The following is a 24,873-nucleotide window of genomic DNA, read 5'->3' as shown; positions in this document are numbered from 1 at the left end:
AGTCTCTAAAAATGGACAGGAAAAGATTCAGGTAGAAAGAGACCCCATGTGTCATACTGAGTGCTGGAATTTACTCTACAGACCAGGTGAAGCCTTTAGAGGCTTTTCAGCAGGGAGAGGCTGGAGTCTGGGAGTAGGTGAGTGGCTACTGCAGTAGTCCATGTTGAGATAGGCCCGGATGAAAACAGTGGGGAGAGGAGGAACCCATACTGATGTGTATCCAAAAGGCGGAATCCAAAGAGGAGACTGATAGGACACAGGGGAGAGACATGCGTAATGGATGGATTGGAGGTTTCTAACCTGGGTAACTGCATACTGACCTCTTTTTAAGGATACCACTTACAACTGGGGGCGCCCTGGGTGGCTCAGTTGGTTAAGCGTCTGATTTCAGCTCAGGTCATGATCTCATGGTTTGTGAGTCTGATCCCTGTGTTGGGCACTGTGCTGTCAGCTCAGAGCTTGAAGCCTGCTTCAGATTCTGTCTCCCTCTCTCTGCCCTTTCCCCACTCACACTGTCTCAAAAATAAATAAACATTTAAAAAAATTTAAAAAAATACCACTTACAATCTAAGAAAAACACTTAAAATTTCTGTATTACTAGGCACAGAACACTTTCCCTCTGTTTCTTTCTTTTTTTAAAAATGTTTACTTATTTTGAGAGAGAGAGATAGAGAGTGTGAGCGAGCAGGGGAGGGGCAGAGAAAAAGGGAGACAGAATCCCAAGCAGGCTTCAGCTGTCAGCGCAGAGCCTGATGCAGGGCTCGATCTCATGAACTGTGAGATCACAACCTGAGCCGAAACCAAGTCTCTGCCACCTAAGCAACTGTGCCACCCAGGCTCCCCTCCTCTCTCTGTTTTTAAAGTTGCTATTTATTGAGCACTTACTGGAAGAACTAATATACATCCAACTGCTACTTAATGAACTTAATACTTCCAACATTCTAATAGTATTTTTTTTTTAAATTTTTGAATGTTTATTTATTTTTGAGAGGGAGACACAGAGCGTGAGCAGGGGAGGGGTAGAGAGAGGGGAGACACAGAATCTGAAGCAGGTTCCAGACTCCCAGCTGTCAGCACAGAGACCGACGCAGGGCTCGACCTCACAATCCGCGAGATCATGACCCGAGCCAAAGTCGGACGCTCAACCGACTGAGCCACCCAGGTGTATTATTGAGCCCCCTAATAGTATTATTAATTTCATGGTACAGAAAGAAACTGAGGTTCAGAATGGTTAAGTGATTTGCCAAAAATCACAGCTAACAAATAGCAGAAGCAGAAATCCAAACCCAGGTTTGACTCCAAACCCATTGTCTTTTATCATATTCTGTCTCTCTCAATCTCATGGCCACAGCAAGAGTTATGAGGACTTTTACCGATTTCTAAGTAAAAGAACTAAATCCTTTATACCTCTCTGTTCCTATCATTTGCTCTAAGTTTTTACTCAGGATATATTCACGGGTCTTCATCCTCCTTAGAACCCCCCACACTAAATGTGGACAATAGGCTTCTGAGGACTAGAAGCTGCCCTGAACATTCCTGCACAGGCACTTCTGGGCATGTGTAAGTGGGAGGCTGCCGAGAGGGCCCCAGGACATCCACAACGCACTCACTCCAGGGGCTTTTTACTGTTGTAAAATTATCCAAAAAACGGACATTACAGATTTATCTTTCTAAAATATTCTTAGAAAATGACAACTGTGGACTAATAGGATCAGTGGTGCATAATTCAAGGTGAGTTTTCTGGTTTGTACTCTTTTGAGTAAGTACAATCGACCCTCATTATTTGCAGAGCACATGTTTTCAAATTTGCCAACTTGCTAAAATGTATTTGTAACTGTCAAATCCATGTTTCCTGGTGCTCTAGCAGTCATCTGCGGACTTTTGCAGTTCACTGAAAACCTGGGTTGCACAATGCACACATTCCCAGCTAAGGCTGAACAAGGTTTAACACTTTGGCTGTTTGTTTCAGCTCACAGGGTAACAAGTGTTCTTCTCTTCACGTGCCATGTTTTTCATATTTTGTGCTTTTTCTTGGTGATTCTGCTGTTTAAAAGGTACCCCAAACACAGAGCTGAAGTGCGGTCTAGAGTTCCTAAGTTCAGGAAGGCTATGATGAGCCTTAGGGAGAAAATATGTATTAGATAAGCTTCATTCACGCATGAGTTATAGGGCTGTTGGCTGTGAGTTCAATGTTAATCTGACAACGCTAGATATTAAATAAAGTCTCTTTAGACAAAAACATACATAAAATAAGGTTATGTATTGATCAGTTGGTAAAAATGTGACTAAAGGTTCTCAGGAACATAGCTCTGTACTTTTCCTAGGGGTAACGCTTCGGTATTCGCTAATTCAGTCTTGACGGTGACTTTATAGAACATAACTACAATGAATAGTAAGAATCGACTGTATTTTTAGGGTGGAAGAGGGTAATACACTAGATCTAGAATCAAGAGACTTTGATTATAATCCTAGCTCTGCCACGGGGGCGCCTGGGTGGCTTCGTCAGTTAAGTGTCCAACTCTTGATTTCGGCTCAGGTCATGATCTCCAGGTTCGTGAGTTTGAGACCTGCACTGGGCTCTGTGCTGACAGTGTGGAGCTGCATGGGATTCCCTGTCTCACTCCCTCTCTGTCCCTCCCCTGCTCATGCTCCCTCTCTCTCTCAAAGTCAAATAAATAAACTTAAAAAAAATAATAATCCTAGCTCTGCCACAGACTTCACCTATCCAGGTTTCAACCTCTTTGCCTATAAAATAGGAATATTAATATTTGTTTGGAGTTATGAAGATAAATTGATAATTATAAATGTAGTTTTTAAAAAAGTAGAAAGTCCTTGGGGTGCCTGGGTGGCTCAGTCGGTTGAACATCTGACTTAGGATCACGTCATGATCTCACAGTTCATGGGTTTGAGCTTGTGTTGGGCTCTGTGCTGACAGTTCAGAGCCTGGAGCCTGCTTCAGATTCTGTCCCCCTCTCTCTCTGCCCCTCCCCTGCTTGTGCACGCATGCTTTATCTCTTTCAAAAATAAGCATTCAAATAAAAAAGTAGAAAATTCTTTGATAACATTAATAGTGTACTTGTATCTGGCACTTAGAACATCCCAAGGTATTTTTAAAAAATGTTTACTTATTTTATTTTGAGAGACGAAAAGAGATAGCACAGGTGGGGGAGGAACAGAAAGAATCCCAATCAGGCTCCTTGCTGTCAGGGTAGAGCCCAATGTGGGGCTTGATCCAACAAACTGTTGAGATCATCTTAGCCAAAATCAAGAGTTGGCCGTCTAACCAGCTGAGCCATCCAGGCACCCCCAATCTCAAGGTGTTTTTAATATGTCACAATTATTTTACTTTGGAAGTTATTTTTTTTAATTACCATATTTTATGATCCTAAGACCCACATTTTTTTCATATTTTAAAATCTCTGAGCTTGTTCAAAGATGCAATTATGATTCACAGTGTTTTTTCCTTCTTTCTTAGTGGAACATAGAATATTGGCACATCTTGCATTCAATGGGTCTTAAATTAGATGACAAACTATTTTGTATCTATCCTCCCTTAGGAGTTCTCTCATCTTGTGTTGACTGTATGGTTTCTAAACAAGCATGCAGGGGGCACCTGGGTGGCTCAGTTGGTTAAGCATCTGATTTCGGCTCAGGTCATGACCTCGCAGTTTGTGAGTTTGAGTCCCACATTGGGCTCACTGCCGTCAGCCTGTCAGCATAGAGCCCATTTCAGATCCTCTGTCCCCCACTCTCTCTGCCCCTCCCCTGCTGGTGCTCTCCCAACAAACAAACATGCCAGCTCTAAACTGACACCCTCTCCAGTGAGAAGTTTTCCCAACATTTTCCTTCTTTTAATAACGTCTCAACTTTTTGTATTCCTGATCTAAATATCAATTCTTCTGTGGCTTTTTACTTTTAACCTATCTTTGCTTTCTTGCCTTTAAAAAATTAAACTTTTCAACTGACTTTCTTAATTTCTAGTGTGATCATCTAACACCAAAGAGTAAGTGCTAATGCTCTTTCCTTGGGATAAAATATTTAATCGCCTACATCTGCAAGTAACTGTGGACAGGAAGTCAGAGTATTATTCTCCAGAAGCCCATTGCTTGCATGTGGCTGATATTAATCAACAGGACTTTGTGGAGTGTTTCACAAATAAAACAGTTACCCAGCCCTCCCAGGTGGTGCTGGAGGTGCACCTTCCCCAAACTCTTCCTTCTTTAGAAAGGTCTGCACTTTCCCATCCTCTTTTATAGTTGCCCTTCCTAGATATGAATGCTTTATTTCAGGAAAATAAAGAAAAAGGAATCTCAAAATTACTCAATAGCACAACTCTGGAGTGGCAGAGAAGGAACTAAAACCAGGGTCTCAGCTCTGACCTGGGGCAGGTGTCCCTATCTTCTTGTTAACTTTATTTCCTCTGAATGCTTTGTGTCTTTTTGAAGTTTATTTTATTTTGAGAGAGAGCGAGCGTGCATGCATGCCCGGGAGAGGGGCACAGACAGAGAGGGAGAGACAGAATCCCAACGAGGCTCCACATTGTCAGCACAGAGCCCAACTCAGGGCACGAACCTACAAACCATGAGATCATGACCTAAGCTGAAATCGAGAGTCGGACATTTAATCGACTAAACCACCCAGGCGCCCTGAATGCTTTCTCCTTTGTACTCATCCATCCTGCTTGGCTGTAAATACAGTTATATCACAACATAAGGGTAATTTCCACTACAGGAAGGTCGCAGGTGCTTCCATGGAAATGCACTGCCCTCTGGAACAACAGAGGTCTTTTGAAGCCATTGGGAAACAGTGATGATACTTAAGGAAAATCCATCCCAAATTCCACAGGAGAGTTACTGCTTGCAAAATACTCTTGTTAGATGCAAAACCAGAGTGTACTACTTGCTGCACTTTTCTTCAAACGACTGTCTAAAAATTACAGATTTCCCCCACAAAATTAGTAGCTAATGGAGTGAAAGGTGGATTCTTAGGTGATCACTATCTGGTTTGCAAGTGACACGTTCAACTGGACACCCAATACTAAGGTGTCCCTAGGTAATGAGTACATGTGTTAAATAAGCTAATCTTTCTTCAATTTTACACTAAGTTTTATCTGTTCATAACTGACCAACTGATTTTTATTTACATAGTTGAGTTTTGGTATGAATTATAGCAATCATGGTTCTCCATATGAAATGGCTATTGATTCAAGTTTATGGAGGGGACTGTCAACAGAGCTGGAATGTTTGCACTAACAGTGGTGACCACACCCTAATTTCAACAAGTGTCCTTCAATACTGGACCATCAAGAAGGCTCAAGAAATTTCAGCATTTTCATCTTTCTGGAAATGGAAAAAGACGGTGATTAGTGGCAGGTCAGCAGTGAGTTAGTTATATCCACGACACAGCCCTTCCACCTGGCACAGTTTGGGAAATGGGAGGACTAAACCCCAAATTTGCTTGATATTTACCAAGGTCAAATATTTAGGACTGGGAATTAGACAATACCACTCTGGACTTCTGTGTCACCTGTCCCTGTGCTCTGAAACTCTTACCCACAGTTCTGAATGGCTGATGTAAGTATCTAAAATTGGCTGATCTCCAGGATAGTATTTTCTCCCCCAGAAAGGCAGAGAGGAGGGTGGGGAGTAAGATGGAAAACACCCCTTTGGGTCAGATCAAACCCATAATTAACTGACCATAATTTATGGAATTGTGAAAGCTGTAAAATCCCAGCATGTTAGCTACACCCCTCTCTTTCTCTGCCATGGAGAACCCAGTGGAACAATGGTTCCACTGTATTCTTTGAGCTCTACCCAGTGGCTCCTGTGGTCCCTGCCTTCCTAACTTGGGAAGACACCACGGCCCTTTTATCTAACCCCAATGCTCAACTGCAAAGAGAGAGAATGTTTTCTTACATTTTTTTAGTATTTATTTTTGAGAGAGAGTGAGAGAGAGACACACACAGTGCAAGTGGGGGAGGGCAGAGAGAGAGGGAGACACAGAATACAAAGCAGATTCCAGGCTCTGAGATGTCAGCACAGAGCCCAATGCGGGGCTTGAGTCCATGAGACAGGAGATCATGACCTGAGCCAAAGTCAGATGCTTAACCGAGTGAGCCACCCAGGCGCCCCAGAGAGAGAATGAATTTACTTCACCTCCTGCACACACGACTCCCCCACAACATGATTGCATTAAACCTAATTCCAAAATATTCTGAACCAAACCTCAGGTCTATTTGAGTAATGCTTTTAAATGAAAAGACAGAAAGAAAATAGATTTCTGATCTGGCAATTCTTAACACTTGTTTTTTGCTTCCTAAGGAAACTAATAAACAAATGGGTAATGTACTTCAATATTTCCTTATTTTTAAGTCAGTTGCCAAACTGGGCGGTTCAAAGACACTGAGTTAGGAAACGAACATACTTTCTACTTATATTTATGTATCGGCCTTTAAAATTTTTAACATGCTATATATGCTTTATTTTGAAATATACTTTACTAGTACACTAGGACATGTATGTAGTTAACCAAGAAGCGTGTACATTGGTGGATATGTTCTCAAAATTTTTTATCAGTGGGCTGCACGATTAAAAGGATTTGAAGATATTGCTCTAGCTAACGATCTCACTATCTTTTGTAAGCCACAGACGTGCAGGAATGAATTCAAAGGTATAAGCAAAATTGGTACCTTTTCAAATAGTAAAAAAAAAAATGGCTTTGCAACCCAGAGAAGATCTTGCCATAAAGATGACTTTACTATGCAGCAAATCTAATGTCTCTAAGAGGCAGGAAATGCCTGCTTTGCCAGGGGCACAAATAGTTTGAGATCTGCTTAATTACTGGTCTGTCTTTGATCTTTTCCTTTCAGTTTACAGTTGCTCATTTAACAGGCAGCTTGCATGCTAAAAAGAGAAGATACCTGTTGAAACTTAACAAGAATGGCAAGAAATTAATGGAACAGAAGAGACCACTTGTTCAGTACTACTCAAGTCCAACCACCGAAGGTATTAGTTCACTTTCATCTTTATTACTAATAAAATACATACAACAAAATCTTTAAAAATACAAAAGCCGCTTTTAAAAAAAGAGGGCTACATTTTGAAGAAAACTCAGGCTCACGGTACTTGGCCTATTTCAATCTTATTGCACCACGTCTGGAATCTTTTTTATATGGACAGAGACATCTTTGAATAGGGCGGTGGTCTTCAGGCCTATATCTCTTAAGATTGGACTTAAACATAGAACAAGGCTAGTAGTTTATCCTGAAACTTCTGTGTGGTACTGGAAGGGTAAGGACACCCTGTGCATGCCTGTTTTTCAACTTTTTTACCTCACTGGCCAAAACCATACATATACATGCGTGTATGCACGCATGCACACAGAGACACCAGGAAGGAATGATCTGCAGTTAGCTTGCAAGGAATATGGCACAGTACCTGGGATGCTCTCTAATTTCCGTCTGAGCTCTTCATTTTCTTGTTGCAGTGAAATAACCTCCTGCTCCAGCTCTTGGCATCTAGGACAGTAGCCTTCCTCTTCCTCCTCCTCTTCCTCCTCGGGCAGTGTAGAAGAGGACGGGTGACCATGGGATTCGGATGTCGCCGGGGAGGTCCAGCCACCTAGTGTATGCACGGGGGAGGTTGACAGAGGATCCACGTCGGCCAGGTGGCCATACTCACTGACTGATGAGGTGTTTGGAGTTGGAAAGCTCCCCGAGAGCAGGTAATTTTGTAGGGAGTCAGTGAAAACCCTCAAAAAGGCAGAAGTTTGTTGTTTCCTTTGCATATATTGCATGTCTATGTCTACATTATCTGACGTCTGACTGTGGACCCCTTTCCCGACGTGACACTGTTCCTGTCTCTCAGTATAACTCGAGCCTTCCTGCTTGACACAAGAAATCATGGATTGAGAATGGTTGGAGTCCAGTAGTTTTCCTCCACAATTTAAGAGACTAAGAACTCGACTGCACTGCTGGGCAAAGGCATCCAAGATCATACGACTCTCTGAAACACATGAAAAAACACATCAGAGACGGACAGCCAAAGACAAGGGTAAGTAAGGTCCTCAATTTTGAGGTTAACATTCAAAAATGTTAAAATTATGTATTTCTACTCTCCATCCCGAACCAAGGTAACACAGTGAATGTACTTTTAGTAGGATGCATAGCTTCCTGTCATTCTGCAACCAGAGGGGTGTCTGAAGAGTCATTCCCAGTCCCTCATTCTGGGAAACGGCTGCACTGTGACTTTGGGCACCACAGAGAGATTTCCCTCTCTGTGGCATTAACTGGCCTGTACAAGTCTGAACTCACACCTTTGGCTTCATTAAGATCCTTACTCTAACGAATCAAGCCAGCTACCGCAGACTCAATTCCTCCTTGATAGGAGGGCTTACAGCAATCATTACTTCTATTTCTGGAGTGCCCTCATGCCCTTGCTATTAATCAGCTGATACAATCCCTGACGAGAGTACGTTGCTTCCAGATGCAAACTGGAGAAGAAAGATAAGTCTTTTTGAAGAGCTCACTAGACATCTAAAGTAAAACAAAGGATGGCCTATAAGGCAAAAGATGATGAGCCCAAAAGCAAAACTGTGTTATCCAACATCTGTGTTCACTATTCTTTCTCTTCATTTATCTGTGAACTTGGATTTCTTGTCAAGGCCAATATTTAGGCCAGTCCATACAAGTATCATGTGAAAAGCAGTAGTGCTTCTTCCATGAGCCTCTTCCATTAGATTGCCAAATCTTTTAAATGGCATGTGTCCAGACTGCTGGTTAGTTGACATAAATGTATTCTAAAGCATACTAATTGTCAATCAGTGAAAAATAAAAAGCAAATGGAAAACAATCAGTTCAACAACCAAAAACACCTCAAAAACTGTGCAAATGTGATTTAATTCTGTCAGTCTTGGGTCTTGAAAATTCACCCTAAATGCAAATATCACGAGGTGCAGCCTCTTCTTTCTGGACTACCATCCAGAATGGGCTATTTATAAATATACAGAGATACTTTATAGGGCTTGTATACAGCTATAGGATGCCTCTCATTTCATCTCTTCCCTATCCAGAATAATGGCAACAAACAAAATACTGTAGATTTTAGATGCCAGTAAGTATTTATGATAGAAATTTAACTAGCTACCTACTGTCTCTGAAAATGTTGGCTCTATCTTTTTCTCAGGGGAAAAAACTTTAAAAATGAAAAATGGTGAAATGTTTGAGGGCTTCTATGGGAACAACAAAATATTTACTGAATGCATGTGGGTCCTCTCATAAATATATAGATCTTCATTTGTAACACTGGACATTGCTTTGGCTGCATTCTGGGTAGGCTGAGAGTCCACGGGACTACTTTGCTCTTGCCATGGTGTTTTCTCATGCTTAGGAGCAGTACCACCCTTAGACATAGGGAGGGGGGCCCTGCCCTAATCATCCTCCTCCATCCCTTCCCCTCCCCATGGTAAGGTACCCAAGATCCAGGAATTCCTTACTTAAACTGCTTCGAGGGCCTGTGCTGGACTCTTCCCTGAGCCATTCTCCCAAGGACAGACCATGGTGCCAGAGCCTGGAAGTTTGGACGGGGGCATCCATTCGTGTGTATGTGAGGCTCCTCCTATTAGAAGATGAAGCTGGGGGTGGGGAGAGAAGGCCATGGGCTGGCTGAAAACTCCAAAGTCAGATCTGGTCATTAAGGTATATTTGTCAGGGGAGGTGGATGGAACATATTTTATTTAATAGTTTGTTAATTATTTAGATATATGGTATGTAGGCCTGCATCTGTACTCTTGTCCTAAATCCCACAAATATTAGGCACAGGCCTGTTTTTTACACAGTGATTTTGAGTGCTGAAGAAGAAAACCAGATGTCAGGCATAGTTTCAGGCTAGAATTGATTGATGGGCTGGGAACTTCACTGAAGCAGCAGCCAGGACAAAGTTCACTTGCTATACTAGAGAAAAGGGAGATGGATATAAGAAGTATCTTTTACACACCAAACAGTGGAATTGATGCCTCTGCCCCCTGCCAGATGGAAGGGAAGGACTGAGCCCCTGATTTAAACCAAAAGGTAATGGGGAAAGACTTTAAATATTTGGGTATTAATTCTTTACACTGACCAAAACCAAATAAACAAAGTAAACAGCTGAACCATAAAAGTGGGAAGCCTTAAGATGTTGCACAGTGGTCTTCATTTCCGGGTTTTTGTTCTTTTATTAGTAAAATCAAAGAATGTTATTGATCACGAATTTTCAATTCTAGCACACTGGCAGTTTTCATTCATTTTAATCCTATAATCCCATTCTAGACCTGAAGTTGTATTTACTGTTTGCATTTTAATCAGCATGGCCCTAACTGATTTACAGCCTATACACCTTTAACGTAACCTTGATGAAAGGAACAAAATATGCAAAGAAAGGCTAAAAGAGAAGTGGCTATAAAGAATTGCTCAAATATATTTGTTCAATGTCCTAAAGCACACTCAGTAGCTTTAATCATATTGATACATCACATTAGAGTATAGATTTTAAGGGAAAAAATCTGACTTAGGGACAAGCATGATTTGTTTTCTTAATTGAAGGATAAGCTTGTAATATGCTGAGAAAAAATCATTATGTAATACACTACATTATGAAGATAATGTATTAAAGTGCACCCAGAGTATCAGAGAATAGCTACAACCATAAAACACTTCTTGCCTTCAGTTTTTACAAATGCTTCATTCTGGATTTGTTCTCAGAATTGATAGATGCAAAAATAACGACCATAAAAAGTTGAATTTCTCCTTTTTGGTATCTTAAAATATTTAAATACTGTTTTAACGTCAATACACGGAAAGATATGATGAACAATATTACTATTACACTCGGCAGAAAACAGCAAATCTTTCTACCTACTACATATTGCAGCCAGCAATACTTTAGCTTTCCAGACAGAATATAATTAGAAATGCAAGGACTGTGCAATGCTCATTATCGCTAAGAAATGGAGAAAAGTTCTGTTTTCATATGAACACAATTGAATGGTCACTGACCCATGATTCTTAATTGAGCAAAGTATGAACATGTATTTTGAAATTTTTTAACTGTTTTTTTTTTTTCCTAGTTACAGAATGCTCCACTCAAGAGATGGCAGGGAAGAACACCAACAGTTTACAAAGGGGCTTTAAAACTACCGACTTCATTCTTAACTTCTCTAAAATTAAACACCACAAAATATTCATACAGCACAACCACGAAGCACTATAAAGTGACCACTTGTAATTTATTTTGCTCTATTGCACAATCTGTTGGGATAGTATCATGTTGGAAATTTTGCCTAGTCTGATTCCAAAATCTGAACCCGTGATTACTTTTTTAATTAAAAAATTCATTTCTAGAAATTCTTCTGAATGTAAGTGGTTTAAGCCATCCTACATCTGATAAGTGAATAAGAAGAGGGATGGGAACTCGGCAATCAAACACAGGCGCCTTACTTTAATGTCCTTCTTTGTAAGTAAAGCCTTGAATGGAATTTGCCCATCACAGCACATACCCAAGAGTATTCTGTTACTATGAAGGAGATCACAGCCATCGAGATTAGTGGTAACCTTTTGATTTTAACCCAGCGGAGGGTGAAATATATTAATATTAAAAATGCAGAAGCAGAAAAAATTTTTTGTGACCTATTATCATGTATCCATACATTATATCTACCAAAAGGATTTCCAGCTAGTTCAAAATAGATGATTTCCTTAAAACATTAACATAACTTCTTAAGAGAAGACTTCAAGGCATAGAAAATAGAAGTTAGAAAATGAAAGCATCTTTGGAAGCATCACCCTTGTCTTAAATCAATGAACTATGTCTTAAAAAAAATGCCATCCAATTTTTTTTTCATAATGGCAAACATCAAAACAGCAAAACAGGATGCAATTTTTCTAAATAAATAAATCAATGATGTGTCAAAAATTAACAGATGAGTTAATATACTTGGTGCTATCAAAACCAGATGGTGCTTCCTAATATTCATCCTGCTCAGTCAATCCCTGAATATTTTCTGGACCATCGGTATATAAAATAGGATGCTGCTATTTGTGATGGCAAACAAAAGCAATCATGCCTGCCAAGCACATACTATAACAGGCAGCATTTCAGCTCTGCTAGACAGAAAGTAATTAGAATGCTTTTAATGTCCAAAAGAATGATGCTGATAGGCTGCCACAGATGTGTAGATTTATGAATATTTATATGGTGGTTTATAGCTGACACTTTTATCAGTTGAAGAAGATAAAATATCTGCCTGACTCAAAAGCTTGACAGTCAGGTTAATAAAATCTCATTAAAGAGAATGACCTATGCAATTATATAGGATTTATTGTAATTCATTTTTGATTGTACTCTGCTTAAAGATGCAATTTCCCATTTCCTGATGCCAAATTTAGGCTGCATATCAAGATCTACGTGGGTTTTAACTCTAAGCCTCCCACAGAGGAAAAATACGCTTTTAAAACCATGGTATATTACCCCTTTTAAGGAAAATTATACTCTTCATGAGATTTTATAAGAATGCTGAAAAATCTATTTTTAATCACATTTCTCCTCTCAATGGTTTATGGCTTTTAATGGGAAATAAGATTCACTTCAACCTTTTCATCTTTTCACTGCCTTTATGCTGGACACTCAGTTTTATCTCTTCTGTCCTTGACTCATTTCATCACATCAATGTTTTGACTATTTTCAGTCTATTAGGTGGCCCTCGAGGTTACAGTAACACTTCTGTGAGGGTGCAACAAGCAACTTACCACCTCCTCCAGCCCCCTCCTCAATATGCTTAAGTGGTGTCTGTCTGTACACACATGCTCATTGGTTCAAAGTGGAACCACTAGTTCCTCAAAGAGCCAATCAGCTCTTAAGGTGACTGTCCCTCTGATGGCCACTCACATCTCTGTGCTGGGTTAAGAGATGAGTTTGTCCATCAATGATTAATATTATGACCACAATTCAGGATGTCTAGTACTATGGCCTTTTTTTTTTCTTTTTCCTGCCAGACCATTTTCTTCATTGCATGGAAGAAACCTACTATCCAATTCCCATTTTTCCAACAAGCAAATGGCATCCTGCCCTTGGTGCTATCAAGCTTACTCTTTATGACCTGAAAGAAACAAAGAAAGAAAGAAAGAAAGAACGAACGAAAGCAAGCAAGCAGCCTTTAAGAATAAAAGGTAATAAAAAATATAGGGAGTTTCAGGGGTATCAAACAAAGCCCCTTTTCACTCTTTTAGATTCAGTGATGTTGTGATTTCCACCTGGGGATGGAGACAAAATTAGCTAAGAAGAAACACTGAAAGAGTACATTTACAACAAGGTGAAAAAGGAAAACAATACCCACAAACTCCTTGTGAATGAAAGACAGCAAGGACACTGCCAGAGTAGGAAGGAGCATGGAAAGGACAGCAAGTGGCTGGTGCAGAAAAAAGAAACAATGCAGGAAAAATAGCAGGAAAAAGCAAGGTTAAAACTATGGATGAAAATGGCAATGAGGGAGCAGATTTATAGTGTATAAAAGGAAATAAAAGATTGAAAGACAGCAAAGACTAAAAGGAGAAAGCAAGATGAGATTAAAGACTGAACAGGCAGATAAAAAAGGGGAACCCTCCCCCCCTCCCCTAGTAAACATGGTGGAACTAAGGTTATGCAAGGGAGTAAACAAATACAGAACATGGGAAAAGAACCCAAACTGCTGAGAAAGAACATAAAAAAAGATAAAGATTAAGCAGAACTAGGGAATAAACACGGGCATGAACTAAAAGTAGTATAAATAAGACTCCAAACCCAGAGAGAAAGAACACAAACCTACTACTAAGAAGGGGAGAACACAGAAGAAAAATGAGAAAAATGGAAGTGGATGGGTAGCCTAACAATGAATATAAAAACACAAGAGAATATTGGGTCAAGGGCAACTGAAAATAAAAAACCCACCCCACCAACAATAAGACACCTACACAAGAACCCCACTCAAAGCCGACAAACACCTCCAAATCAGTGAGACATGTGACAGAACAGGAAGTCTTCACTATTACCTGTAATCAGATTTTCTTTCTCAAAACCAATCCCTCATGTGTCAAAATATTGACAAACAACATAACATTAGCATAGGCGTCTACAACTCATTTAGAGACAATGCTCACATTTTCATTAGGACAAAAGCCTTGGACTCACCGATATGCAGAATTTGGGGGGTTCTAAAATACCAAAAAAGGCCTGAGCAGGAACTTTTAGTTCTGATAAGCGAGATAAACGCGGAGGGCCCTTGGGCCAGGCCCCCAGGCTACGGCTTTTCTACCAGCCCACCTCCCGTAGCTTAACCCGCAGGAGAGCTGGCTTTTTCCAGGGGACCTCCTGCAGCCTCCCGGTGGAGAGGCATTTCTTCAGGGGCAGGACAGATGCTCGGGAGGCTCGCGATCCCGGGGTGCAGCCCCCACCCTCCTGGTGGGGAAGGGGTATGAGCGGCGGGCCCCGAGAGCCCGGGTTGGGGGTGGGGGAATCTTCTGGGTTGGGGGGAGGGGCGGGACGTCTCCTTCCCTAAAGTCCGCTACAGGGGGCGAGCGTCAGGTCCACCCGCGTGGCTGGTGCAGAGGAACCCGCTGTCTGACACGGTTTGGGACTCTGGGGTGGGTGGGGAAAGAGGGGCAGAGGGAGCAGACAGCGCGCGCATGAGAAACACAAGCGCACAGAAAAAAAAAAAAAAAAAAAAAAAAAAAAAAAAAGAACACAAGAGCCAGCCGAGTGGACCGCGACAGAGTAATAGTGCACCAAAGAGGTGGTTAAAAAGATAATCAGAAGGCCAGGAAAGAGAGAGAGAAGGAAAAACAAGAAGAGAAGAAAGAGAGGTAAATGAAGAAGTGGAAGGAAAAAAAAACAGCCGAGGATAAAGGGAAGGAGTCCCCGAGCGCCGCCAGAGCAGCCCCAGCCTCTCCGGGAGCGGCCGTGGCGGTCACCCTGGGGTGTCCGGCGCGCGGCCTCGGCGCCAAGCCTGCTTCTCTGACCCCCGCCCGAAAGACCCCTGCCGCCGACCGCCACAGCCCGGCTTCCTGGGCGCCAAGCCGCAACCGAGCGCGGAGCCACCTGTTAGGAGGCGCGCGCGCCGTCGGAAGCTCCGCACGCGGCGGCGGCGGGGAATCCTCTAGAAGTTGCTGCCCGCGCGTGGAGGCCTCAGGGGTGCGCTCGGACGCCCGACTCTCTCTCGGCCCGGACTGCACTCGCCCCTCTCCACCTCTCCGCTCTCCCCTCACGACCCTCCCGCCAGTCCGGCGCGCGGAAAAGGTGTCCGCCATGCCCAGCTTCTGGCTCCCGGGCCCCCACCCCTCCCCGCGGCCGAGCGGGAAGGAAAGTTGCGCCCAGGAGTTGGTACCTGCGCTGAGCTCCAGGCTGGCGCCGTCGCTGCCCGCGCTGCTGCTGCCCGCGGCGGCCGCCGGGCCCGGGCCATACCTGACGACGGCGGCGAAGGACGAGGATGATGAGGCGGCGGGGGACGCCGGCGGCGGCGCCGGAGTCCTCAGGTGGCCCTGGGACGCGGCGGGCGTGCACGATGGAGACGACGACGACGCGGCGGCGGCTGCCCGGCCGGGCCCGGCGGGGTAGGTGCTCTGCGCCTGGAACTGCTGCGGCGGCGGCGGCTCGCTGCTGCTGATGGAGACGGCGGCGTGCGGCGCGAAAGGCGGCGGGGGCGGCGGCGGCGGCCGGACGTGCGGCAGCTCCACCAGGGTGGGTCTGTCGTAGCGCTTGGCCAGCGCCGGTCTCTTGCTGGGGAACGTCTTGAGGACGCTGTAGGGGCTGCGCTGCTTGTAGATTTTGGGGACGCTGGGCCCCTCCTCCGCCGGCTGCATCTCCTCCTCCATCCTGCGCCTCGGGGCCGGTCCCCGGTCGCACGCCCCCTCCCCGCCGGGCGCCGGGCTCCGAGGGTGCCTCCGCCTCCCGCCCGCCGGCTCTGCCCGAGTACGCGCGTGTGGGAGGGTGTGTGCCTGTGCCTGGGCCGCCGCCGCCGCCGCCACTGCCGCCTGTCGCTGAGGCTGGCATAGCTGAGCCCCCGCGCGGGGGGCTGCCGCCCGAGCGCTGATTGACAGGCCGCCTCGCCAATGCCTGGAGGGAGAAAGGAGGTAAAGAGCAAGTGTTTAGGGTAATATCTGCTAATGATAATGGGGGCGGGGGCGGGGCTTGGCGCCGCCGCCGCCGCCCGTGGGGTCCGCGCGCCGGGTGTGCGCCTCCGACGGGGGGAGGGAGGGGGAAAGCCGGATCCCGAGGGCGCGCGGGTAAACAGGGCGAGGTTCCGGCCAGCGCGAGACTTTGGAGCCCCACGTGCAGACTTGAGGCTTCTGCCGTTGCGGGCGGGGTTAACCTTCGGAAATGAGCCCCTGGCGCCCCCTACGTGACCCCAAACTCTCGGGGTTGCACAGAGGGGCTGGTAGTAGTTGGGGCGGGGCGTGTGTCCTTTGGGAAGGTATCCCCACAGCCAGTTGTTCTGCCCACGGGGAATTGCTCCCCCAATCTTCTGTAAAGAACATCTTGAAGGTCCTGATCCATGGTCGCTGCGCGTTGTTTGCACTTCTCTGCGTCTGCCCACATGGTCTTTGAGCTCATGCATATCACAAGGGCGCACAGGGCGTCGGACTTTTACGTTATTTTATTAATTTCCCATAGGAGCCCCGAAAGTGTGTAACAGAATCATTTACTCCATTCTGCAGATGAGTAAACCGAGGCTCGCGAGGTAATTGCCCAAAGCCAGACACTCAGGGAGTGTGTAGTCGAGTGCAGAGATGCATCCAGATCATTTGAATTCATATCCTCACTCCTTCTCATAGCACGTAGACTGTCTGTGCAATTGAGGGAAAAATATGACCAGATACCTCCCTTTGGGATGGTGATTAGATACTTTCAACAATGTCATTTGATATATACGTAAATGTGCTTGTAGAACCAAGGCGGTGTGAGACCTTGCCTCCTGCATCGCCCACTGCATCTGGGGCCACCAGGCCAATGTTTCTGGAAGACACACAATTTCAGTAATTATTTGAATGAGAGAAGAGCCTCTGTGGTCTGGAGGAGGATCCCCATGGAGTAGCGCTGTCTTCAAATCTAGAGGAGTGTCCTGGCCTCTCCCAGAGGCTCCTTGGAGCAAATCAGCCTTCCACTAGGTCAGCTCCAATGCCAGCATACTCCTTCCCAGGAACATTGGTTGCCAGCCGTCAGTCTTCATTTTCCAGGTTTAGGATTCAGGGTGCATCTCCTCTCTGATATATGACTCCCCTCTCTCCACTCTGAAGTTAACATTTCTTTTCAGTTTTCCTTTTAATCTTGGGAAAGTGACCCATTTTCTTCTGTGGGTTCAGGTCTTTTCCTCTTATTTCCCATATCTCCCTTCCCTTAGAAGCCTTCTCTCCGTTGGTTCAGCCTCTGTGTTCCTCCACCTAGGATAGTCTCCCTTTCTCCTGCAACCTCCTCAGATCATGCTGTGGGTACCCCCCCTTCCATTTATTAGAGATGAAATAAATAATGCCATAAATAAAAGTATTTGGGAGTCCAGGAACTGTCAGGGCTGATTAGGGCATAGAGGACATTTTCTTTCTCATTATGCAAAAGCATTTCATGGGGAAATAAAAGAGGTTTCATTGTAACTCATGCATGTCATATTTCAAGGAATTCAAGATATTAATCATATTTAACATTATTTGCAACGTTTCTCCCTGGCTTCTGAAAACTGCTAAATGAGGACACGTGGATCACTAGGAAAAAAGGAGACAAGCATGAGAGGGACAGTTAAGAAATAATGAAATGCTGGTAAAAGACAGGGAGAGAGAATGAGATGCCAAAGAGATGTCTCTTAGGCACATAAGTGAGAAATGGGGGAGCTGCTTCTGAGACGTGAGACAGCTGAAATTGAATGATATACTGGAGGAAATAAATGATAACAAACCTTCCCACACTTTTCTTTCTATAAAGCAGTTCTGAATTTTGCATCGAAATGTTTCCCTCCCACTTTACTCCCAGATAATTTGCCAATAAGCTGTGGCTTTTGAAAAGCAATTGGGGTAGTGGCAGTGTGTGTGTGAGGTGGCTTCAAGGGGAGAGATTCTTGAGTCCTTCTACTGAAGAAGTAATTTCCTATGCCTGAGAGCTTTCTCTTTTGCTTATGTATTTTTTGTTTGTATCATCCTCACCACTTAAACACCTTAAGAGACTGGGAACAGTATTTCTGTTGTCATATTTTCCCAACTAAAAGGACCTACTTTCCTATATGTCAAAAAGTGGTCATTTCTGTAAAAGTAAATGCCAAAATTAGTGATCCAGCTTTAAAAGAAAAGGTGGGGGGAAGGCTCCTAGTGGAAAAATATTGGAAATTTAAAAATGATCAACTTTCAGGTCTTCATGCTAACAGTTGAGTCCATAGATAAATGAAGCGCTTTATAATCACTCTTGAGAAAATAAAATAGGCATTTTTTCCAACTGTATAGTTGAACTCAATTTTAAAATTGTAACTGGCCACTAATCCCTGCCTGGGCTTGTACTTAGTTGAGTATCGGACATAAGTAATGTATTGAAGTGTTTATAAAATCACTGGTAGCACTTTGTAAGCATCTTTCTGTAAGTTATAGTCTAAATTATCAGATGGTGACTTTGCTGATATCTTCTCTTTAGGGTCTCATAGGGGCTGATAGGATGGTAATTACACCTATGCTTTAAATCTCTTTAGATATTTACTCTTATCTCAAAAAAAAAAAAAAAAGGTAGTGAACTTTTAAAAGCCAAGTGGCTATTTATGGACAGGGTGATTTTTGATTGGCAGCATGTCAATTCCTTGAGCCATCCAGAATATAGCTTTTAAGTAATAAGCCAGCCATGGGAAATGCTTTTTATTGCACCAATTTCAATGATATTTAATGAGCTTCTGATTGACTGTTTGATCTCCCAATGTTTTGTGCTACTTTTAATTCATTTCGTATAATAGAAAAAAAAAGTAATTGGAATAAAATTTTGTGACAAGATAATGACCTTCCACTTTGAAATTAAATGTCTGATTAGCTTCAACATTTTAATGCGGAGATGATATTGCGGCAGGAATAGGAGTGTGCACACCATCGTTTGGTGGAAAATGTCTGAGGATTACTTTGCTTTTCCCGTTGCATGACAGAAAGGGTGTAGTAGCCACAGAATCCAAGGCTTGTAGTACTAGAAGAGCCCTTCAGGCTCCTTTATTCTTGTGACCGAGCCTATGCCTATGGTTTTGCTATGACATTCCCAAGTGGTTGTACAAATCCTGCCTACATACTTCCAGTGATACCTGAATACCTCACTACTTCCAGAAGCATCATTCACCCAAGGATTGTTTGGTTGTTGTTGTTGTTGTTTTTAGGTAAGCTCTTTGTCCAATGTGGGGCTTGAAGTCATGACCCCATGATTATATGCTCTACTGACTGAGTCAGCCAGGTGCCCTTCACCCAAGGATTTATTCAACAAATATTTTTTGAATGCCTACTATGTGCTAGATACCTTTCTAAGCATTGGGGGATATAATGGAACCAGATTCCAAGATCCTACTATTATGGAATTTGGGTGGGCAGGTAATAAATAAACTGGAAACTAACCAAACAATGTTAACATATCACATTTACATAATATAATAAATACATAAATGTATATGCTTATATGATTACTTTACTAATATTAATATAATATAAAAAGCATATGTAATAATAGCACAATTATTGACAGTATTTCAGAAATAATTGTGATAAAAAAATAGGATGGGTATGTTACTTTTGATAGAACAGTGTGTGTGAGAAGATCTTTCTGAGGTGGAACAGTTGAGCTGAGAGTTTACTCAAGAAAAAAAGCCATCCATGAAAAGAGCCGTCCGGGCTCAGGGACAGCAGGTGCAGGGACCATAAGGTAGGAACAAGTTTGATGTTCTCATGGAGCTGAAGCAAGGGCAAGTAGTTGGAGTGTCCTGGCATGGGGCAGAGTGAGGAGGTGAGGCCCTGGGACAAACCGGGCCCAGGCTTGGCCATGTTTTGTGCACCTTGGAAAATGTTTGACATTCATTTTATTTGTGTGTTTGTTTGTTTATTATTTAAAGAAAAAGTTTTATTGGGGCGCCTGGTCGGTTGAGTGTCCGACTTCAGCTCAGGTCACGATCTCACGGTCCGTGAGTTCGAGCCCCGCGTCGGGCTCTGGGCCGATGGCCCAGAGCCTGGAACCTGCTTCCGATTCTGTGTCTCCCTCTCTCTCTGCTCCTCCCCCGTTCATGCTCTGTCTCTCTCTGTCTCAAAAAATAAATAAACGTTAAAAAAAATTAAAAAAAAAAGTTTTATTTATTTTTGAGAGAGACAGAGACAGTGTGAGCAGGTGAGGAGCAGAGAGAGAGAGGGAGAGAGAGAATCCCAAGCAGGCTCCTCACTCTCAGGACAGAGCTTGATGCAGGGCTCAAACTCATGAAACTGTGAGATCATGGCTCAAGCTGAAACCAAGAGTCGGATGCTTAATTGACTGAGCCACCCAGGCGCCCCTGGCATTCATTTTAACTGCAACAGGAAGCTTGGGAGGGGTAAAGCTGGGGAGTGACACCACCTGATTTATGTTCTTAAAAGATAATTTTCAGAAAAAGTAAAATTATGATTCTCATACAGACAAAAAAAAAAATGAACAGATGTTAAAGATTTTCTTTAACTTGTTCAATGCCCTCATAGTATTCAAAGGAAAAGTCAAGACACAGATTGATATGGAATAAGGCAATGTTGAATTGAATGTGTAAATGGTTTTAACATGTGTAAACTCGTGTTTCCATGGAGGGGGCGTGCAGGTGAGAGGGGAAGGGAACCTTTACCAGACAGGACGGTTTGCATGTCTATCAGTTATCTAAACTTTCAAAGGTGTAAAAATAGTTCAAAGACAATGAAAGAATAGAATCAGGTAACTGGGAAGGATGTGCTATACGTAGACAATGCAGACTTTTTCCCCAGAACACAATGTTTTTTCTACAGTTTTTTTTAAGTAAACTTTTTGTTTGAAAATAATTGCACATTCACAAGGAAGTTGCAAAGACAGGTCAGAGAGGTCCCGGGTACCTTTCATCTATTTCCTCCAATGGGCACTTTTCATGTAACTGTAGTTATATGAATAGAGCCATGCAATATGTGATCTTTTGAGACTTTCTGCTTAGTTTAATGCCCTTGAGATCACTCCATGTTGTGTGTATCAGTAGTTTGTTCCATTTTATTGCCAAGTAGTATTCCATAGCAGGGATGTCTCTCCGTTTGTTTAACCATTTGCCTACATACAAACCGTGCCTACATTTGTAGGACATTCTCATTGTTTTCAGTTTGGGACTGTTACAAACAAGGCGGTTCTGAAAAGCCACATACAGGTGTTTGTGTGGATGTAAACTTTATTTTGGGGGGAGTAAATGTCCAGGAGTGGATTGCTGTACAATGTTTTAGAAGATTCATTCTGCTTTGTGGACAGTGGACTGTAGAGAATCAGATTGGCAGCAGGAAGACAATTTATTTTCCCAACAGCAACTGAGTGACCCTTTTAAAATATAATCATGTCTCTCCACTGCCCTTTATTGTCTTTCTCCTCCATAGAGTAAAACCCAGAGTCTGTGCAATTGCTTTCTTAAGACTTGTCACGATCCACAACCATCCACCGCCTCTTGGACCTCAATCTTTCTTTCCTCCCCCTCCATCACTCTACTCCAGTCTGACTGGTCTTGAAGAGGCCCTAATGTCCTGTCCAGATTCTTCTGCTTCAAATATTTCTTCTGCTTCAAGTATTCTTTCCCCAGATATCTGCATCAGTCCCTAGCCTATCTCTTAGCTCTGGCATCTCTTTTTCAGTGAGGGCCTCGCTGATCACTCTATTTATATTGCAACTGGGCCCTCCACCCATGCTCCCCATCTCCTTTCCCATCTAGTACCTAGCGCCATATGTCATGTTGTATGTGGTACTTGTAAGTTGCTTGTTTCCCCTGTGCAGAATGCAGACTCCTTTAGGTCAGGGGTTTCTGTTCTGCTCCCTACTGAGTCCTCAGCATTTTTATGTGTTCTACTCCCTGCTGAGTCCTCAGCATCATGCCTAGCACAGATTAGAGGCTTGACACATATCTGCTGAGTGCATGAATGACTTTAGGAGGCTCTGGTAGTAACTCCGATGGGAGCGGAGATGAGTTGGACTGGTGCAGCAGCAGTGAGGATGAAAGAAAGGTACATGGATACAGAACATATTCAAGAGGGGGTCTGTTCTATTTTATGCAGCTCTGGGTCATGAAATGGTGTTCCTTACCTTGAACCCAAATTTGCTTCTTCCAACTGCTGGCCCTCGGGCTATTCAGAGGAAGTTCAGTCCCCTCCCCTTCCTTCATATGACAGCTTCTAGGACCTTTTTAGAACAGATACATTCTTTTTAAAGAGTAGAAAAGAACAGCCACCTTTGATCTAATTACTATTTTTCTCACTAACAGGATTCCATATATTTATTAGGACTGTTTTAGTAGCCAGTGACAGAAACCCAATGCAAATGGATTAAGCATAAAAATGCTTATGGCTCACATGATCCTGAAGACTGTATATATTTATATGTATATGTATATACATATACATGTATTGGGTATAGAATAGGCATCAATCCTTCTCTGCTGTTATTAGGAAGGATCTCTCTCTCCATTTCTCTCCTCTGATTTTCCTTGTGTTTTTTTCATTCTCTGGCAGGCTCTTCCCTTGTAGTGTTCATCTAGCTACCAGCAGTTGTCAACTGTGTGGAAAGAGAGCACCAGTTTCCCATTGGCTCCATCAAAGGAATTGGCCATCATTGTCTAATTATGTCAGGTTAATGGGTTAGTTTATTTATTCATTGACCCATTCACTGTTACAATATGTTAGGGCTATTTCGCATAAAGTGAAGAGAACTAAAGAACAAGGAATTGAAGAAATTTCCCAAAGTCACAAAGCAGGTCATTGGAGGATTTAATTTAAGTCAAGGTTCTTCTATTTAATCAAAGTAGCAAGCATACCTGGTCAAACTTAGTAAATTTAATATTTTATTCTCCATTCTTCACTTTCCTCCAATTTTTAGAAGAACATTTCTCCCAAAGAGCTGAAAGAACCCTGGGCAGAAGTTTGAGCTTGAGATATTTATGAGAACAAAGTTGGATATTAAAGCCAGGAGGGAAAATGGTGGAAAGAAAAAAGTCATTAAGAGAAAGTTGAGGAGATGTGGTAACAAGAAGTCAGAGATGCGTTCAGGTTCTTAGTGGAGTTAGCAGCCTCCACCAGCAAGATGCATTCTGCCCTCTCTTAATTTCTTTGTATGACTATTGTATTGCAATAGGACAGAATGAGTTCACAATGTTAATTAGTGTTTAACCCCACATCTTATTCCAAAGTACCCCAGAAGGACCAGCTTCCATGAAGAAGGTTCTGAAATGAGCCAATGAAATACAGTCTCAAATAAGGGCAACTTGAGGTTTCCTAACATCCCATGTTATACAGTTTACTGGGCTTTCTATAAATTAATCCATGCCAAATGTCCCTAACCAAGAAAGCAATTGGATTTGACTGATGCACTGGTTGCTTGGAGTATTTCATGGTTTGCTAACAAAGCTTCTGTTAGTACCCATTTCTGAAGACCAATAGAAATATGTTTTTGCTGTAAAAATTATGATAATTTTCTAACTGATTTCTATAATGCCCAGGCAGCTAGGGTTTTGGAATTTGTTTTCTAGGCTAGGAAAAAGGAAAGTTTTGGTTTTTGTTCCTCTTCTTTTGTTTTCAAAAAGCAGCTGGTAATAAACTTCATGCGTTGCATAAAGATCAGCAATGACCCTTTAACTTACTGCTTTTGGGTTATTTAGACTTCTGGGTCTTTCCCCTGATGACTACAGGCAGCATTAAAGGTGAACGATTACAGAATCATAGACTTTTCCTTTCTGCAAGGGACTATATTTGTCTCTTAGGGCTATCGTAACCAAGTTCCACAAACTGGGTGGCTTAAACCACAGAAAGTTTTTGTCTCACAGTTCTGGAGAAGGGAAGTCCAAGAGTAGGGTGTCAGCCACATTGGTTCCTTCTGAGGGCTGTGAGGAAAAGTCTGTCTCACGACCTCCCTTAGATTCTGGTGGGTCCTTTGCTGGCATTCTCTGGTGTCCCTGGCTTGTAGAAGCATCGCCTGCACATCTGCCTTCCTCTTCCCATGGCACTCTCCCTGTGTGTGTCTGTGTGCCCATTTGTTTGTGGTCCCTTCTTATCACAGCCCTAGAAAATTAATACATATACCATTTAGGTGGGCTATAACATCATCTCTGTTAACCAAAGTGAGTTTTGTCAGAAAGGTCAAGTGTCTGATTTTTTTTTTAAACAAGTCTGCCAGAACTTGAATAATATATATAGACAGAAGACCAATCCACACAACAGATATGCACACTTTGGCACAAACGCTGGGCTCCCATGAGGCCACAGAAGACAGGGACAGTGTGTAAGTGATGTTAAGAACAGGGCCTTTGATCATCCCCATCATACCCCTGGAGATATTCACTGTGCTTTAATGAATTCAAGCACACCCCCAGGAGATACTGAAGGAGAGTTACATAGGGCTGACACCTCCATGCCTTCTCCAACCCCATCCCCAAGGCACGGTCGGAGAACAAGTTATTCTAGTTGATTCAAACCTAAAAATCATTAAAAACACATATAGATTTTTTTTTTTTTTAGGTCTTAATCTTGGCTGACTTAACCTTGGCTGGGAGAATTTTTAAAAAGATTGATGATGCTCAGGACCTTCCCCAGACCAATTAAAACAGAACCTCTGGGGCAAGACCTCATCGCCTTGGTGGGTTAAGAATCCCTTCAGG

The 24,873-nt window shown here is 43.0% G+C and overlaps 1 protein-coding gene across 4 annotated transcripts in view; it reads right to left on the bottom strand.

Annotated features, from left to right (window-relative positions):
* Positions 1-15,998, bottom strand: part of BEND4 (BEN domain containing 4) — a 33,755-nt gene extending 17,757 nt beyond the window's left edge. For 3 of the 4 annotated variants that reach the window (XM_019413178.2, XM_019413201.2, XM_019413196.2), the window contains exons 1-3: positions 15,388-15,998; positions 9,493-9,630; positions 7,437-8,003 (exon numbers count right to left, since the gene is read on the bottom strand). In XM_019413178.2, the coding sequence (XP_019268723.1) occupies positions 7,437-8,003; positions 9,493-9,630; positions 15,388-15,874 (1,192 nt within the window). In that variant the 5' untranslated portion in view covers positions 15,875-15,998. The remainder of the gene's footprint in view (positions 1-7,436; positions 8,004-9,492; positions 9,631-15,387) is intronic. The other variant, XM_019413187.2, reaches the window with a different exon arrangement.
* Positions 15,999-24,873: the final 8,875 nt, after the last annotated feature.

The sequence above is a fragment of the Panthera pardus genome, unplaced genomic scaffold (genome assembly GCF_024362965.1).
Source record: "Panthera pardus isolate Hobbes unplaced genomic scaffold, ASM2436296v1 HiC_scaffold_13, whole genome shotgun sequence".
In the NCBI taxonomy this organism is placed as follows: domain Eukaryota; kingdom Metazoa; phylum Chordata; class Mammalia; order Carnivora; family Felidae; genus Panthera; species Panthera pardus.
Note: the sequence above shows the minus strand (reverse complement) of the source record. Positions and strands in the feature narration are given on the sequence as shown.